Below are 17992 nucleotides of genomic sequence, written 5' to 3'. Positions count from 1 at the left end.
GAGGTGGGGGGGAGGGGGGGTGGGGGTTGGTAAAACGATTCAATTATAGCTTAGTCTGATTGTCAAGTATAACCTCTACCCATACTATTACGCAGGGGCTATCTACTTCAATTTCGCTACAAGGTAAACTACTTTTGACAGCAATAAATACTCCACCACCAATTGTATTTAATCTGTCCTTTCTGAACACTGTTAGGTCGTTTGAAAAAATTTCGGCTGAAGTTATTTCCGGCTTTAGCCAGCTTTCCATACCTATAACTATTTGAGCTTCAGTGCTTTCTATTAGGGCTTGGATCTCTGGTTCTTTCCCAACACAGCTACGACAATTTACAACTACAATATCGATCGTTTCTACAACTATCTTACTGTTCTATACCTGCCCCCTTTTAGACGGACGCCCTTTCTGTGGTTTCCTGAGACCCTCTAACCTAAAAAACGCCCAATCCCTTTCACGCAGCCCCCGCTATCTGTGTAGCAGTTTTCTATGTGTAATGGACTCCTGACCTATTAAGCGGAACCCGGAAACGCAACACTTTCAGCAGCGTACTGCACCGCCAATGCATAGCGTTCTTGGCTAAACAAACTCTTGGGACAGAGGGCATAAACAGACAATAAAAGTCCAAGATAAAACTGCAAACATCGGAAGCTGAGAAGCATGACTCGAGACTTGAACAAACGCTTAATTGATCGTACCTAGTAAGAAGAATACTGAATGGTATCCAAGTCCACTACTCTCCCCATAACATCGTGATATCAGTACTGTCACCTGAGCATCTAAATACAGCACTGCTGCCTCGGCGACACAACGAGGAAAATGATCAGGACCGCACGAGGCGGCCAATACTACCAGCTGGTTCCGTAGTGAAGCAAGTTCAGCGAGAGAAGTTCGCAAGGCACGGCACAGAAAATATGGAAAACACTGACAAGAAGAAGAGACAGGATGATAGGGCGTGTGTTAAGACATCAGGGAATAACTTCCGTAGTGCTAGAGGGATCTCTAGAGCGCAAAAACTGTAGGGAAAGGCAGAGAATGGGGATATCCAACAAACAATTAAAAACGTAGGGCGCAAGTGCTACTCGGAAGCGAAGAAGCTGTTGCAGGAATGAAATTCTGAGCGAGTCGTATCAAACATTCCAGAAGACTGGATACTCAAAAAAAGTTTGATTGTCAGATACCAACGCTCTTTGTCAATCAATAACAAGCGCCGTTACAGCACAAAAGCTTACAAAGTACATATGCCAGGTGCCAAAGCCGACAATCTTCTATTGGCTGATTAGGCTTCAAGTACGAGGTCGTTGTGAACGGAGAAAGGAATTCTAATAGGTTATTGGCTTGCGTGATTCGCCAGTGAATGCCTACAGGTAGTGGCACTTTATCATATGTGAATGATAACACTGTTTTGCAGAGTGATTTGAGTGGCGATAAGGCGGACACGGAGCGGCCGCATCTGTTGTGTATAAAGGAGTGGCCGGCCGTGCTTCGGCGCTCTTTCAGCGGACATGGGGGCGAGCAAGAGGAGCCGCGGCGTCGCCAACGGGGCAGCCAAGGGAGTGTCCAACGGGACAGCCAAGGGAGTGTCCAACGGGACAGCCAAGGGAGTGTCCAATGGGGCAGCGAAGACCGTGGCCGTCGAGAATGCCGCCGACCAGCCCCGCAAGTTTTTCGACCCCATGGCCGTCACCTGGATGGAGAAGTACAACGCGCCCATGGAGAAGATCTGGAGCCGCCTTCCATCCTTCGTCCGCTCCACCATCGTCACGCTCGCCGTATTTATCCTCGGAGCCACAATGAGAGGTGAATAACGATCTGCTATTACTTTCATTGATTTTGTTCCTCATTGCAAACTTTCGATTGTGCTACATCTTTAACATAAGACTAAAGCTGCAATATAATGTCACCTTTGATGGTTAGTATTCACCCTAGGCATACCAGTGTTATCTGACATATAAATAAAAAGTTCGAGGTTTGCTAATGGCACACTAAAGGACTTGGAAGGACAGTTGAACAGAATGGATAGCGTCTCAAAAAGAGGTTGTAACGAGCATCAACAATAGTAAAACAATGGTAGCAGAGTGCAGTCGAATTAAACAGGTGGTGGTGAAGGAATGACGTAGGAAACTTGACAGTAAAAGTAGTAGACAGTTTATCGTGTTTGGTTGGCAAAGTAGCTGACAACGGTCAGAAGAAAAGGATATAAACTGCTGACAAAAAGAATCCGTTCTGAAAAAGATAAAAAGTTATTGATATCAAATATAAGCGTGGGTCTTGTAAAGTCTTCCCTGGAAGTATTTTTCTGGAGTGTAGCCTTATATGAACGTGAAACATGGGCGATAGCCAGTACAGACAACAGGATGGGAGGTTTTTAAAAGTGGTGTTACATGAGAATGTCGCAGATTGGATGGTTACATCGGTTAACTAACTAACAGAATCAAATTAGGGAGAACACAGTCTTGCGGTACAACTTGACTCAAAGAAGCTATAGTTTGATAGGACACATCCTGGGACATTAAATAATTTATAATTTGGCAATGGAGGGAAATGTAATGAGTAAAAGTTGTAGAGGAGTAGACGATTTGAAAACAGGAAGCAGGTACAAACCGATGTAGAACGCAGCTGATATGCAGAAATGAGTAGATCTGGACAGGATAGACTAGTGTGGAGAGCTCTGTCAAAGCAGTTTTCAGTTCTCGAACTAAAGACAACAACAACAACAACCTTCCGTTTATCATATGAAAATTTGTTATAACTTCGAGGAAGCTAAACACAAAGACTGCCCTTCACACTTTATCCTTTTACTTATGACTTACCACGAATTACATTTTTTTATTTTCATCTATCTGTAGTTTAACTGAATTCATTTCATCTACACATACCTGTTATATCAAACACATATTCCACGTACTCACATTTTTGCCTTCTCCTTCCATTACGAATTACTACTACTACTACTACCACCGCTGCTAAATTTTTCCTTTTCTGACAAAGATTTACCACGGACATCTTATATCACCTATCTTTTCTACTACCGTTTCATTGCATACGGTTCGGTCTATTCTAATTTTAACATCATTTTCTAGCAACATATTTCAGATGCTTTAGTTCTCCACTTAACGGTCCTCATTCTGTTCACGTTCCGCTCCCTTACAATGAAGTGCACCAGGTGCACACCTCCAGGAACTTCTTCGAGGGTAATTGTATGCCAGTAAGTTCATCCCCAGTTTCAGTATATGTCTGATGTCTGCCTTGTTTCTGGCCTCTTGTGTTCCTAGATATGAGAAATCTGACACTTCTCTAATGCGTTTAAAGCTTAGTAAATGACAGTTCTGAGCCGCCCGAATAGTCGCACGTAAGCACCCAGATTCCGGGATACGGGATGGCGCGTCGGTCCCGGATCGAATCCTCTCGGCGGATAACAAGGAGGGTCGGTGTACCGGCTAGCCTGGATGTGGCTTTTAGGCGGTTTCCCGCATCCGACTAGGAGTATACCGGGCTGATATTCACATTCTGCCTCTGTTACACGATTGGCAAACATTTCGAAAACGTTCTTACTCTTTCAGACGGATATTACTAAACTCAAACAGATGGGGTTCACTAATTCCATCCATGGGAGGTGGGAAGGGGGAAAGGGAGGGAGAGGGGAGTATGGTTACAGGTTAGTCACCCGCATTTTCTCTGATGTTTCGGCACGTTTTGCAATTTCGTTTTTGTAGTTTTTAGAAGATATCAGCCCGAACAAATATTGATAAACACGTGTCTGATGCGGTCAGCGCTCACGGAAAGGTCGGTTTGTGCCTCGTTGCAATCAGTTATTTTTAAGTGGAATTTTATCTGTCTGTTTGATGGAGTTATCCCAAATTAGTCTGTAAAAATTATGAGTTATTCTTTAAACGTTGGTCGGTGCATTCTTTCTACATATTTCAGGTACTGTGAGTCTGACTATTCATTTCTTCTTTAATAGTTTGCGTCATAGGTCTTTTTTCTGACAAAATTTCCCGTCGATAATGAGGTCATTAAGATGTGGAAAATAATATCTTACAAGACAAGAAAAAAAATGAGGAAGTAAATCAGCCGAACACTTCTCATAACACGGACGTCTGGGATACCACCACACACATAGACTTAATTTTCTAGTCACCCTTTTCCGAAATGGTGGCCAGCTGCACTAGACTTCTCAGATTAAACTATTGTTGCTTTTGCGATAAAATGCTGGTCTTAGCTGCCCAAAAATGGAGACATTTTGTCTAATGTTGTCATAATTTTCTTGGATTCTCAACGACATGGTAGCCGAACATGAGAATATGACAATAAGAAGACCATGTCGTAATGGAATATTCCCTGCTGGTTCTGACTAGCAGAAATACTCTTTATCTTACCCATTCCGAATGCTCAACATGTTGTTAGGAAAGCATATGATATGTGTGTAAATTGCGGCCATTCACTTCAAATGTGTTTAAAATTTTATTTCACCCTTAGGCCAGTTTTCCAGCCGCTGTTCGTGGTGCACAGGAAAATTATGTTTTGTATCAAGTGAAGCGAATCGCTGCCATGGTGACAACGTCAGACCGCATCACACCGCCTCTGTGTTCCATTTCCTAACAAAACTACTGTCACTTAGAAAAGCTCCCTCATTTATCACAGGATGAAAGGTTTTATTGGCAGGTACGAACCACTGCGTCGTTTTACACAGCAAGATTATGGGACAACGAGCTTAAATTATAACAAATACTCAATAGTTTTGATATCCATCATCTCTTATATGCATGCTTGTTCAATTACCAAACAGTTACAGGAAGCCATGTGGAAGATGTGAGGAATATTTATGATAATTCACACGGCATTATCGAGAAAGGCCACTTACAAAATACTTATGTAGGTGTTCTTTAAGGATTAGCTTATAATAAAATAATCTTGCGACTCCACCTCTTTAACAATTCTTCTCAAATAGATTTTAACAATCCTATTGTTTTACATTGGAGCTGGATCTCGTGACTACAGTTAGGCACATGATATGTCAGTGATCATCGTGTTTTTGCTCCTATAGCATTTCTTTCAACTTATTTCGTACGATTAATCCGTGAGAGTAGTGGAAAATGTTTGAGACTAAAGACATTGCATAATGACTATTGTTGTCGTTGGAAATGAACTTGGGACTAAATGTTTCAGCAGTTAGTCCATCTGTCCATTTTGTTTTGTGCGAATCATCAGTGACGTGTAAAATTATCAATTTACAGAGTTGGTTTTGTTACAGGCCGCTTGAGAAAGAACACACGATCACCAGTCAGACATGAGACGCGACGTTCCCCTGAAAGCACTAACCAGGAAAAAAAATTTTTTTTTTCGAAACAGCTTTTATAACTGAAATTTCCTGGTAGATTAAAATTGTGTGCCAAACTGGGACTCGAACCCAAGGCCTTGGCATGTCACAAGCGAATACTCTACTGACTAGGAGACCACGTGGTAATTGGGTTTTTGCAATTTTTTGTACTTAGTACTTGAAGTTCAGAGCCAAAACATTAATCAACCAAAGCACTTCGGTTGGGTAGTTTGGGGAAGGAGACTAGACAGCGAGGTCATCAGTCTCATTGGATTATGGAAGGACGGGGAAGGAAGTCGGCCGTGCCCGTTCAAAGCACTTCGACGCAGCTATTAAAAATTCTCGAGAATGTCGACTTTGAAGTTTTCCAAGCGTCTTTAGTACTCTAAAATACTCATAGGCTCGATTTTATCGACAAGCATCGTGTCTCTGAGGTAGAATTCTCTTCTGCCATGTAAGGTTTCGTTTCCTGACCGATGCAAATTTTTAGACAATGGTGCAAGTTCTACGAATATTTCCACGAAGTGTAAAATACATTAAGATGAAAAGAAAACAGCAACGCTCGAGACTGGTAACAGCTGAATCGGGTCTCTTTTCGCTTGTAGTTCTTTTCGGTTCTTTTTCTGTTGAGATCGAATACCTAATATCATTTAAATATAAAATTCACCAGACATACGCTCTTTAACACATAAGTAATTTTGATTTTTATGAAACTTGCACATGTACTTGTTTCTAATTACATATCGCACACAAAAATTCAGTTTTGTTGCAAATATAAGGCATTAATTACCGATACTTCATAAAAGACTGTTAAAAAAATTGTTTAAATTAAATAAGCAACAATATAAATTAAATTTTTGATCCCTATATATTTTACACTTCATGAAAGTGATAATTTTGTTTGCCGGCCGCGGTGGTCTCGCGGTTCTAGGCGCGCAGTCCGGAACCGTGCGACTGCTACGGTCGTGGGTTCGAATCCTGCCTCGGGCATGGATGTGTGTGATGTCCTTAGGTTAGTTACGTTTAAGTAGTTCTAAGTTCTAGGGGACTGATAACCACAGCAGTTGAGTCCCATAGCGCTCAGAGCCATTTGAACCATTTGATAATTTTGTTTACAAAAATTACTGCAGCCGGGAATTAGGTTTCTTTCAGAGTATGCTGATGCAATACCTCCATACTTAGCTGTCATACACTACCTCTCACTTGACGAAAGATCCGTACCCATTGAGTGTAAAGTTGCATAGGTCACACCAATATTCAAGAAGCCTAGTAGACGTAATCGATTAAATTACAGGCTCATATCATTAACGTCGATATGCAGCAGGAGTTTGGAACATATATTGCGTTCGAACATTATGAATTACCTCGAAGAAAGCGTTCTATTGACACACAGTCTACACAAAATACTTTGTTCTTGTAAAACACAACTACATCTTTACTCCCACGAAGTGTTGATTGCTATTGAAAGGTATTTCAAACTGATTCCGTATTTCTAGGTTTCCAGAAGGCTTTTCTCACTGTACCACACAAGCGGCTTGTAGTGAAACTGTGTGCTTATGGAATATCGTCTCAGTTATGTGAATGGATTCCTGGTTTTCTTTCAGAGAGGTCACAGTTCGCAGTAACTGATGGAAAGTCATCGAGTAAAACAGAAGTGATTTCTGTTGTTTCCTAAGGTAGTGTTATAGACCCTCTACTGTTCCCTATTTATGTAGACGATTTGGGAGACAGTCTGAGCAACCGTCTTAGTTTGTATGCAGATGATGCTGTCGTTAATCGTCTAGTAAAGTCATCAGAAAATCATAACAAATTGCAATACGATTTACAAAAGATATCTGAATGAGGCGAAAATTGGCAACTAACCCTAAATAATGAAGAGTGTGAGTTCGTCCACATGAGTGCTAAAAGGAATGCGTTAAACTTCGGTTAAACGATAAGTCAGTGAAATCTAAAGGCCGTAAATCCAACTAAATACTGAGGAATTACAATTGGGAAAAATCTACTAAAAAGGCTACCTACATTACGCTTGTCCGCCCTCTTTTGGAGTCTGCTGGGCGCTTTGTGATTGTTACCAGACAGGATTAACTGAGTACATCGAGAAAGTTCAAAGAAGAGAAGCACGTTTTGTATTATCGGCAAATAGGGAAGAGAGTGTCACTGACATGATAACAGGATTTGGGGTGAACGTCTTCGTTTTGGTGGAATCGTCTCACGAAATTTCAGTCAACAGCTTTTTCCTACTAATGCGAAAGTATTTTGTTGACGTCGACCTACAGAGGGAGAAATGATCACCATAATAAAATAAGTGACAACAGAGCTCGCAGGGAGAAATATAGGTGTTCGTTTTTTCCGCGCGCTGTTCGGGATTGGAATAACATAGAGAAAATTTGCAGATGGTTCGATGAACGTTCCTCCAGGCACTTAAGTGTGATGTGGAGAGTATTCATGTAATAGTAGATGTAGATGTAGATGAATCGACCCAAAGCCAATAACGTGGCTTCAGAGCCACTCGATCTGTCGGAAAAACTGACCTCGCTTTAGATCAGGGTTCTCAACCTTTTTAGGCTTGGATATCTGCTACACGCAATTCAACACATTTAGGGAGTTGCTGAATTAAATTCGTGAAGGCTTAAGCACAAAACTAAACTGTAACCCCAATTATCAATTGTAATTACACAAAATACATAAAAGGAAATTTTCTCGCCATCAGAAGTCGTATGCATACTACTCAATTCTCTAGATATTACACATGTGAAAGAAAGTAAAACATACACCTTCATAAATGCTAAAAAAAATTTAGATACTTTCTTTGCATGTCATTGACAAGTCTATTATGATCCGGTGAATACTTTCTCAGACCCAGCCTTAACACAGTATGAAAGATAATCCAAAAAACAACATTGCGATGCGACTTTTACAATGTTAATATAGGTTTTTACACTCACCAATTTCCAAAAGTTATCTTCATTGTATTCAGCCTTTAAAGAAATGTTATTCTGAAATTGAATTAATTTTCTCCGTCATGGAAGCTGGAAAACATACGTTTGTGTAACCTCACCAAGCAGGATGGAGGACTGTTGCTTCGCGCACGAGTTACAAGCGGTCAAATACAGATGGAGGCAAATGAGACGCAGACAGTGTTGTCGGATTTACCACCTAAAAATACGGTACGAAAAGCATATTGTCAACAAACTGGTATTCTTCCAAAAACAACTCATTTAAAGAGATTTCTGACAAAGATTTTGAAAGATAGACTCATACAGTCATTGCGCGCGAGCTGTCGATCGCAATCGGTGGGTTGAGCAACACTGCTTTATATTACAGACGTTTAAAAACTTTCAAAGTCGATTTTCTCGAGAATTTTTTGGGAGCTGCCTGAAACTGCTGAGGCAGATTGATATTTTAGTTCTGAACTTCATATACCATAAATATAAAAAATTACAACAATAGAATTGGCGTGTGGTCTTCTCGTGAGCTATCCCAGGTCGATCCGTCCTTAGCTTTACTTCCGCCAGTACCTCATCTCTCACCTTCCGTACTTCACAGCTCTCGTGAAATGTTCGTGACTAACACTCCTGGAAGAAAGGATATTGCAGAGACATGGCTTAGCCACAATCTGTGGGTTGTTTCCAGATAAAATTTTCACTCTGAAGCTTTTATAATTATTTCGTGGCGTTCGAAGTGTTATTTAGATATTTAGAGTAAGGAGAATAAGTCAAAGATTTTAATGAGTACAGGTCGCAATGGCAGTCGCCTTTCCCTTGTTCCATTTGCAAATTCAGTAGAAATGGGAATCAATAATATTATGATAAGGCAGAAATTTTGTTATCCCTAGGACTAAGTATTTATCGCTCTTCATGACACTCCCTCTGCGCTTCCTTGAACTAAACTAAGCTGACCTTGCGGTCGGAGTCAGGACATATTAATATGCTGACAATCAATATATTTCAGTCTCCACCAATGGAGTCATGCGATGACAGTAAAAGGATGCGAGTGAGTAAACCACATTTCGAAATCGTCTAATCTCTTCTTGCCTGTACTGTTGATCGTCTACGGTTCAGTTTCATTTAGTTCTGCTCTCCAGACGAATACCGTCTGAAAGATTTCCTAAAATCTGAATTCATATTCGATGTTGACAATTTTTTATTTTTCGTAAAAGCTTTTCTTGCTATTGTCAATAGCCATTTTACACCCTCTTTGCTACTTTCGTCGTCAGTTACTTGGCTTCCCAAATAGCAAAACTAGTGTACTAATTTGAGAGTCTCATTTTCTAATGCAATTCCTTCAGCACCACCTAATTCGACTAAATCCCCTTTTTCGGGAAATCGTTTAAAATTAATTAGCGAGTTATGTAGAATATTGTACCCAGGTTTTGTTTCATTATCTGAACACTAGAGATCCAGGTAACGTTTTCTTTGTCCGTATACGTGCAGCAGAGTTTAATGTAGCGAGTACTTATGTGCAGGTCAGCGTACTTGGAGCACCGGCATTTGGCCTGGCGTACAATCTAGTGAAGCTAGAAAAAGAAAAGATATCAGGGATTTTTTTTAAGTAGATGGATGTGAAAGTAGTTCGTGGCTACACAATATACTTGAAGATAGTCAGCAGCAGCCAGTCGTTATTTAGAAAATAGACATCGATGTGGGGCAGGAATAAGGAGAAGAAGAAGAAGAAGAAGAAGAAGAAGAAAAACAAAGGGTTCTCCAGTAGCTACAAACTATACCACAGAAACTGTCGATCGTAATGTATGGACCACAGAACAAGTCAATGGTATTTTATTTCTGTACTTGAAATTTGTCGTGAATGTACTTACTGCTATTCCAGTCTTGTACCTTTCTAAGGGTTCTGTCAGCTTATATATTATTACAGATAATATTACGAAAGAAATGTCTGCTCATTATAACCTACTTACACTGATTAATGGGAAAAGGGCTTATAAATGTTTATCAGAAACATAATTTTTCTAAAAACATAGTTCAAAATATCTAGTAATAGAGAAGGATTTACTTTATAGTAGTACACATCGTAATAAAATACAATTGTACTCGTATATTAAATTCGGGTTGTTATTCAAATATATTAATAGTAAGTATTTAAACAGCCCTATCTCAAATAAACATTTCGTCTTATGAGCCTTTCTTCCGGAAAATGTCTCAATTAGCTGCTCCACGAGCATACTAAGACCTGTGCAAAAAAGGTAATTCTCCTACAAAAATGTTTATTGCGATTAAAACTGAAGTTCGACTCCAGAGGTTCTTGTTGTGGGATAATATGAATTTATGAAAATTTTAAGTTAGTGTGTTTATGATTCAGGGAACTCCCTAGTAAGTAGAAAATAATTTCGCAGAATGCATCAGTGTTGTCACAACGTTTTGAAGGAATGTTGAAAATATGAATTACCAATGTGGGTAGGCCCCAAAGAGAGATCCAGTCGCACTAATGTGAGCCAAAAAGATGAGGAGAGGGCTAAATCCGTATGTGGTTTAACACGTTTAGCAAACTTGTCTGACCACCGTGAGTGCAATCTCCTTCTCGTACGGCACATTCTAACTTATCAAAGTCATTCAAAAATGCACATAATGCTATTAAAATTTATGTAAGTCTGCACATTTTAAGAAGAAGCTAACATATTCCTGCTGCTTTAACCAAATGATGTGTACCGCTCCGCAAGTGATGGAACATCAGCAGAGAGTAATACCCACTTTGTGAATTTCGAGACATACTACACTCCTGGAAATTGAAATAAGAACAGCGTGAATTCATTGTCCCAGGAAGGGGAAACTTTATTGACACATTCCTGGGGTCAGATACATCACATGATCACACTGACAGAACCACAGGCACATAGACACAGGCAACAGAGCATGCACAATGTCGGCACTAGTACAGTGTATATCCACCTTTCGCAGCAATGCAGGCTGCTATTCTCCCATGGAGACGATCGTAGAGATGCTGGATGTAGTCCTGTGGAACGGCTTGCCATGCCATTTCCACCTGGCGCCTCAGTTGGACCAGCGTTCGTGCTGGACGTGCAGACCGCGTGAGACGACGCTTCATCCAGTCCCAAACATGCTCAATGGGGGACAGATCCGGAGATCTTGCTGGCCAGGGTAGCTGACTTACACCTTCTAGAGCACGTTGGGTGGCACGGGATACATGCGGACGTGCATTGTCCTGTTGGAACAGCAAGTTCCCTTGCCGGTCTAGGAATGGTAGAACGATGGGTTCGATGACGGTTTGGATGTACCGTGCACTATTCAGTGTCCCCTCGACGATCACCAGTGGTGTACGGCCAGTGTAGGAGATCGCTCCCCACACCATGATGCCGGGTGTTGGCCCTGTGTGCCTCGGTCGTATGCAGTCCTGATTGTGGCGCTCACCTGCACAGCGCCAAACACGCAAACGACCATCATTGGCACCAAGGTAGAAGCGACTCTCATTGCTGAAGACGACACGTCTCCATTCGTCCCTCCATTCGCGCCTGTCGCGACACCACTGGAGGCGGGCTGCACGATGTTGGGACGTGAGCGGAAGACGGCCTAACGGTGTGCGGGACCGTAGCCCAGCTTCATGGAGACGGTTGCGAATGGTCCTCGCCGATACCCCAGGAGCAACAGTGTCCCTAATTTGCTGGGAAGTGGCGGTGCGGTCCCCTACGGCACTGCGTAGGATCCTACGGTTTTGGCGTGCATCCGTGCGTCGCTGCGGTCCGGTCCCAGGTCGACGGGCACGTGCACCTTCCGCCGACCACTGGCGACAACATCGATGTACTGTGGAGACCTCACGCCCCACGTGTTGAGCAATTCGGCGGTACGTCCACCCGGCCTCCCGCATGCCCACTATACGCCCTCGCTCAAAGTCCGTCAACTGCACATACGGTTCACGTCCACGCTGTCGCGGCATGCTACCAGTGTTAAAGACTGCGATGGAGCTCCGTATGCCACGGCAAACTGGCTGACACTGACGGCAGCGGTGCACAAATGCTGCGCAGCTAGCGCCATTCGACGGCCAACACCGCGGTTCCTGGTGTGTCCGCTGTGCCGTGCGTGTGATCATTGCTTGTACAGCCCTCTCGCAGTGTCCGGAGCAAGTATGGTGGGTCTGACACACCGGTGTCAATGTGTTCTTTTTTCCATTTCCAGGAGTGTATTTAGAGGTTACAGATACTTACGCTTGTTAATTGTAATTCAACAGCAAGAAAATTTCTGTTCAAGATCTGACTGCTATCACGACATTGTGGTTGCGGTTAGTTCTGTTCGATAACGTGAAACAATGAGATAATTAGCGCACAATGTTTTAAAACTCAGAGGAGTTGAAATTCGGCTATAATGGACCTGACTTTTAAGACATAAAACTGCAAATTTTTGTTTATATAGGATAAATAAACTTGTGACTTAAAGTCGAAATAATGACACTGACATACATAGATTACGCTTCCAAAATCCTTTTATGACTTCTCTGTTCTATAAATCACTAAAAGCTTATCCTCTATATTTCATAAATATCTAGGACTGTCAAATTTGTTCCATAGTCATCTAGCATTGAAGGAAGTTTGCTAAGCAGGTTACCCTTTCGTTGTGCAAGGAATCTGCCTTGCGCTTTTCGACATCGCCTTCAACGCTTTCCTGGGCTCGTTATCATATCGGTTGAACCATTTAAGCCTGGAAAACCGTGGCCTGGTCAATTGAGTCCCGATTTCAGTTCATAAGAGCTGATGGTAGGGTTCGAATGTGGACCTAAATTGTCAGCAAGCCACTGTGCAAACTGGTGGTGGCTCCTTAATCGTGTGGGCTGTGTTAACATGGAATGGACTGGGTCCTCTGGTCCAATTGGACCGATCATTGACTGGAAATGGTTATGTTAGGCTACTTGGAGACCATTCGCAGCCAAACAACGATGGAATTTTTATGAATGACAGTGCGCCATGTCACCGGGCCACAATTGATCTCGATTGATTTGATGAACATTCTGGACAATTCGAGGGAATGATTTGGCCACCCAGATTTTCTGACGTGAATCCCATCGAGCATTTATGGGACATAATCGAGAGATCAGTTCGTGCACAAAATCCTGCACCGGGAACATTTTCGCAATAATGGACGGATGCAGAGGCAGCGTGGCCCAATCAATAATTTTGCGGGGAACCTTCAACGACCTGTTCAGTCCATGCCACGCCCAGTCGCTGCACTAAGCAGGTCAAAGGGATATCCGGCACGATATTGGGAGGTATTCCATGACTTTTGTCATCGCAGTGTACGTTCCCATAGTATATTTGCTTCATTCAAACTCAAAAATTCGGAAAAAAGTAAGAGTGTATTAAAGTAGTTTCACATAATCACATTTCTTATATGGCTTTTCGAAGATAGAAGAAACATTCCAGCTCTTTTCATAGACACTGAATACTGTGGAGAACTTAGTTTCATTCACTGTTTTCATTTTCTTCAGACTCATTCGTTAAATTATTCAGTTTTTTTCTAAGGCTTGGAGAAGTATTTCTTTCTTGGTGCTTTTCTCGTTTTCTAGCTCGCACATAATGAGCACTCGCGCAACCTTGATTTGGAGTTACCGATTTTTCTGTGACCGGACGTGTTCGAGTGATACTAACTGACTAATCATCCACGAGGGAAAAAATAAAGAGATCGTTGAAACATATCTAAGTGAAACCACACTGCGGATTTCTTGATGAGTCATTTATTGAAAACTCTTGGCGTCATCAGTATAAAGGAAATAGATGATAAACTTTCCGTTCTTCTCTGATAAGGAAAGTACGGCATTCGGTATCGATTCAAAGGTTAACGGTCTACCGGCTATGGCAGATAAAGGATACTGAAGTCGATGGGAGTGTAAGTGAGAAGCATAGCTCGGTGACGAGGTGCAGAAGCACTCAGGATACACCTGCGCCAGAATATTCAGTGCTTATGAACCGGGGAAGGCAGCCTCACCATGTGTCATTCGTGACGCTCTGCCCGTAATTCCTTTAGTGTGGATAGGTAAGGCATTGGTTAGGCGGGGATTCACAAATATAAAAATAAAAGAAAATGAACACCACGATATGGTCCTGATGACGGTGCTGTGCCGACTGGTTGCCTACCATTTTCTGTCAAGTGGAGCCATTTGAATGTGATATGGAGGGAATGGGGTCAGCCACTGTCGGATTTCCAGACCTTGGAGCCGCTGCTTCTCATTTAAGTAGTTCCTGCGTTCGCATATACCTGGCAGAACTGAAATTGAGCCCATTACCACCGCATGCTAGTTAGATCTTTTGTTTCTGGTTGTAAAAATCAATGATATTAACATCAAACTTTTTAAAAAGGCTACAAAATCACTAATTTACATAATGACAGATTAGTACTGTTAACTGTATCAGTTAACAATCACATATATAAAGCATTTCTTCAGTAACGATATTCATTGTTGTTTTTTTCTCCGCTCAACGGCGATTTCTTTTCCATTTTCGAGTAATCTTACAAAACTCTGAGAGTAACATTCCAATTCTGATACTACGTGTTTGTGCCCAGCATACACCTTCGATGCTACTAAGAACTGTAACCTAAGCAGTAACCAGATCGCCCCGCCTGAAATCATGTGAATTTAATTAATGAGAAAGTCACACAATGGAAACTACTGCAGTCTGGAGTGACAACAGGGTGGCCCCAAACAGACAGGACAACATGGGCCCATAGCTCACATAGATATATTGAAGAGTGGTACCGAATTAAACTAAATGTCAGACGCAAATTTATTACAAAAATGAGAAGTTTACGGTCAGCATTGAGTGCACAATGATTCGATGAGAATCACAAAAGGACATGTTAACATTGCAAGTAAAGTGCATAATAGTTCCCATGTAAATGCCAATGAATTTGAATGCAACTAATCAACAGAACTTAAGGCCACACAAGAAATAATAGATCCAGAAAGTTATATGCAAGGACGAGTTCCCTGACCCAAGCCCGTAGCAGGCAGATGAGCCGCCAGTGTGGATTAACTTAGGCGAAACTAATCTCTAAGAAAGAAAGTTTACGATCGTCTCTCCACGGCATAAGTAAATGTTGCACATTCTCGCCGTACTCATATGGTTCTGCCGTTGCGAGTGGCTTAAGTGGTGGCTGTGGACTCTAAGTCTAGACATGGCATCTGCATCCATTTTGCGACAGATTCCAACTCTGCAAGATGGAGGCGAAGATAGGTGCAAGACTTCAAAGGAAGAAGCTTCCTGCTGGTCTCCTAAAGCTCCTCTCTGAACTCGCCTTAGATTAAGCCTTTTCAGCCTGCTATTACTGAAACTGTGCTGGCTCTCCCAGCGTTGGAATCTCTCTAAACAAGTATAGTAAAATAGTGAGATCTGAGCAATGAAAAATTAGAAACGTATTACAAAAATCTCTTCCCTTAGACTGGATTGGGCAACGGCCTTGCCGCAGTGGATACACCGGTTCCCGTGAGATCACCGAAGTTAAGCGCTGTCGGGCGTGGTCGGCACTTGGATGGGTAACCATCCAGGCCGCCATGCGCTGTTGCCATTTTTCGGGGTGCACTCAGCCTCGTGATGCCAATTGAGGAGCTACTCGACCGAATAGTAGCGGCTTCGGTCAAGAATACCATCATAACGACCGGGAGAGTGGTGTGCTGACCTCACGCCCCTCCTATCCGTATCCTCCTCTGAGCATGACACGGCGGTCGGATGGTCCCGGTAGGCCACTCGTGGCCTGAAGACGGAGTGCTTAGACTGGACTGACCACTGATGTTAACCGTCTCTAAACATGGGTGTAAAAGTTAAGAGTTCTCTCCCACCAACAGCGTGATTTTCCATCCTGCCCAACAGGACAGGAGCCACATACACACATGCAAGCCCTTTCTCCAGTAACCGAAATAATTTTCGTGAACCAATCAGAGTTCGTTTTACAAGTGTGATTAAGAACATCTGGCTGCCTCCTTTCCTTGCTATGATGTCATTCTTCTCTTTCAAAGCATTCATGGTTTTCCTCCCTGCAGATTCGTATCTGTCTAAAAAGCATTCTTAAGGAACCTCACGGCCCTGAAGCTTTAGTCTCCTAGTTTCGCAAGGACGCCATCTGTTGTGAGGGCCGCTGGACGGTTGTCGCCTCCATCGGCCCCGAGCCACAGCAACTACCTCTACGCTCAGGGCCTTCAGAAAGAAACATATTTATGACCCCATACTGTCCCTCGTGCAGAAAAGTTCCATGGCAGCTCGGCTAAGTTGATGGGAGAATAGACTGCAGAGTGGAAAAAGGCGGAACAGAAACTAAAGGGATTCGAAAGCATTGTAATAACTCATACTTGCATGCATAGTCAAGTGCATTGCTCATATTACGACTTTATGTGGATCGAACTTTAAATTAATTAATGGTAATTAGGTTGTGCGCCAGTTTGCCAAAAACTTCTACATAACTCAAAACTTCTGCATAACTTCACAGTGATGATAAATTTTTAATACATTCTGAGTTGTACAATTAAAGTTAATTTGTGCTGCTGAACAGATTCCGAGGGAGACACATTACTGGAGAGGATGAGCACACAAATAGCACTGTGAATAGAATGAAACAAGTTCGCCTCGTGCTGCAGATGTTACTTTTTATGTTGCTGTGTCTATTTTTGTTCCACATTTCTCCATTTCCTTCAGAACATCCAGACCACTAATAACATGGGCAACTAGAACATGTTTCCCATCTACTCAGTCAGACCTATCAGTTCATAGAAAAAAATGTGAGCCATTATTATTTGGACCAGAGTTTGCCATGAAAAGTGTTCCAGGTCCAGTGTGCTTGAGAAGTGTGCATCTTCATATGCACTTCTGTATTTACAGATCCCGCTGTGCCATTATGATTGGTGAAATGTTCTCTTTAGCGCATAAAATCCAATATTTTTCGATGAAAGGTACTCACTAATAACCAAAATCTTTTTCATGCGTAGAAAGACATCTAAAATTCTCTTCAGATTTAGGAGCTGTGCCATTTCTGAGCGTTATTATTATGAGACCAACATCAGCTTTTCCTATTTTGATACAGAAACACACTTGCAGGTTTTTCTTCTCTTTCTTTGTTCCAGGTTCAGCCTCAATCTTCCCTCCATTTGGTAGATCTCTTCTTTGCATTAACAACTTTATTTGGTGTTGCAGCTGTGTATTGCTGAAGCCAAGAACCTTCTTCCCACACAGGTCTCAATGAGTCTTCTTTAATCTTTTGAAGTTTTGCCAAATTTACTCTGGTGGTTCTTGCAAAAAATTTCTGAATCAATCATGTTATCAATTGCAGCCTCTGCATTTTCGCCAGTCTCAAATACATCAAACGATAAACAACTGTTTCTGTCTTTCTTATTAGGTATCTGAATATCAATTATGTTACCAAATGGAATGAATGCTGCATGCTGAACTTTGTCGTCGACGTCGTCTGCCAAACCATCAACATACACCGCAGGTTTAGTGTTTCTTGCCATAGCATTGAACCGTTTCACAGTACTATACTGCGCATATGAAACTCAATTTTCATCAGCTACTTACAGTATCATTCAGCTACAGAGGAGAACGATACACCCATTGCCAGACCTAATACTGATAGGACAGTAATATTTGTCGTAGCGTTTGCCTGTAATGTATTTTCGGTAGCCTGTTCTTCTTTTTTGTATTTATAGTACCCGCCAGACTTATTTCTTTCAACGAC

General features: G+C 42.0%; 1 protein-coding gene and 1 pseudogene across 1 annotated transcript in view; both read left to right on the top strand.

Moving 5' to 3' along the window:
- The first annotated feature begins 1500 nt into the window (after positions 1–1500).
- The window catches only part of LOC124613344 (lathosterol oxidase-like), a 111902-nt gene continuing 95410 nt past the window's right edge, over positions 1501–17992 (top strand). The window contains exon 1 of the mRNA XM_047142041.1: positions 1501–1795. Within this exon, the coding sequence (XP_046997997.1) occupies positions 1501–1795 (295 nt within the window). The remainder of the gene's footprint in view (positions 1796–17992) is intronic.
- Positions 15718–15835, top strand: LOC124614306 (annotated as a pseudogene).

The sequence above is a fragment of the Schistocerca americana genome, chromosome 4, assembly GCF_021461395.2.
Source record: "Schistocerca americana isolate TAMUIC-IGC-003095 chromosome 4, iqSchAmer2.1, whole genome shotgun sequence".
Taxonomy (NCBI): domain Eukaryota; kingdom Metazoa; phylum Arthropoda; class Insecta; order Orthoptera; family Acrididae; genus Schistocerca; species Schistocerca americana.
The sequence above is the reverse complement of the archived record's forward strand: the minus strand, read 5'-3'. Positions and strand labels throughout refer to the sequence as shown.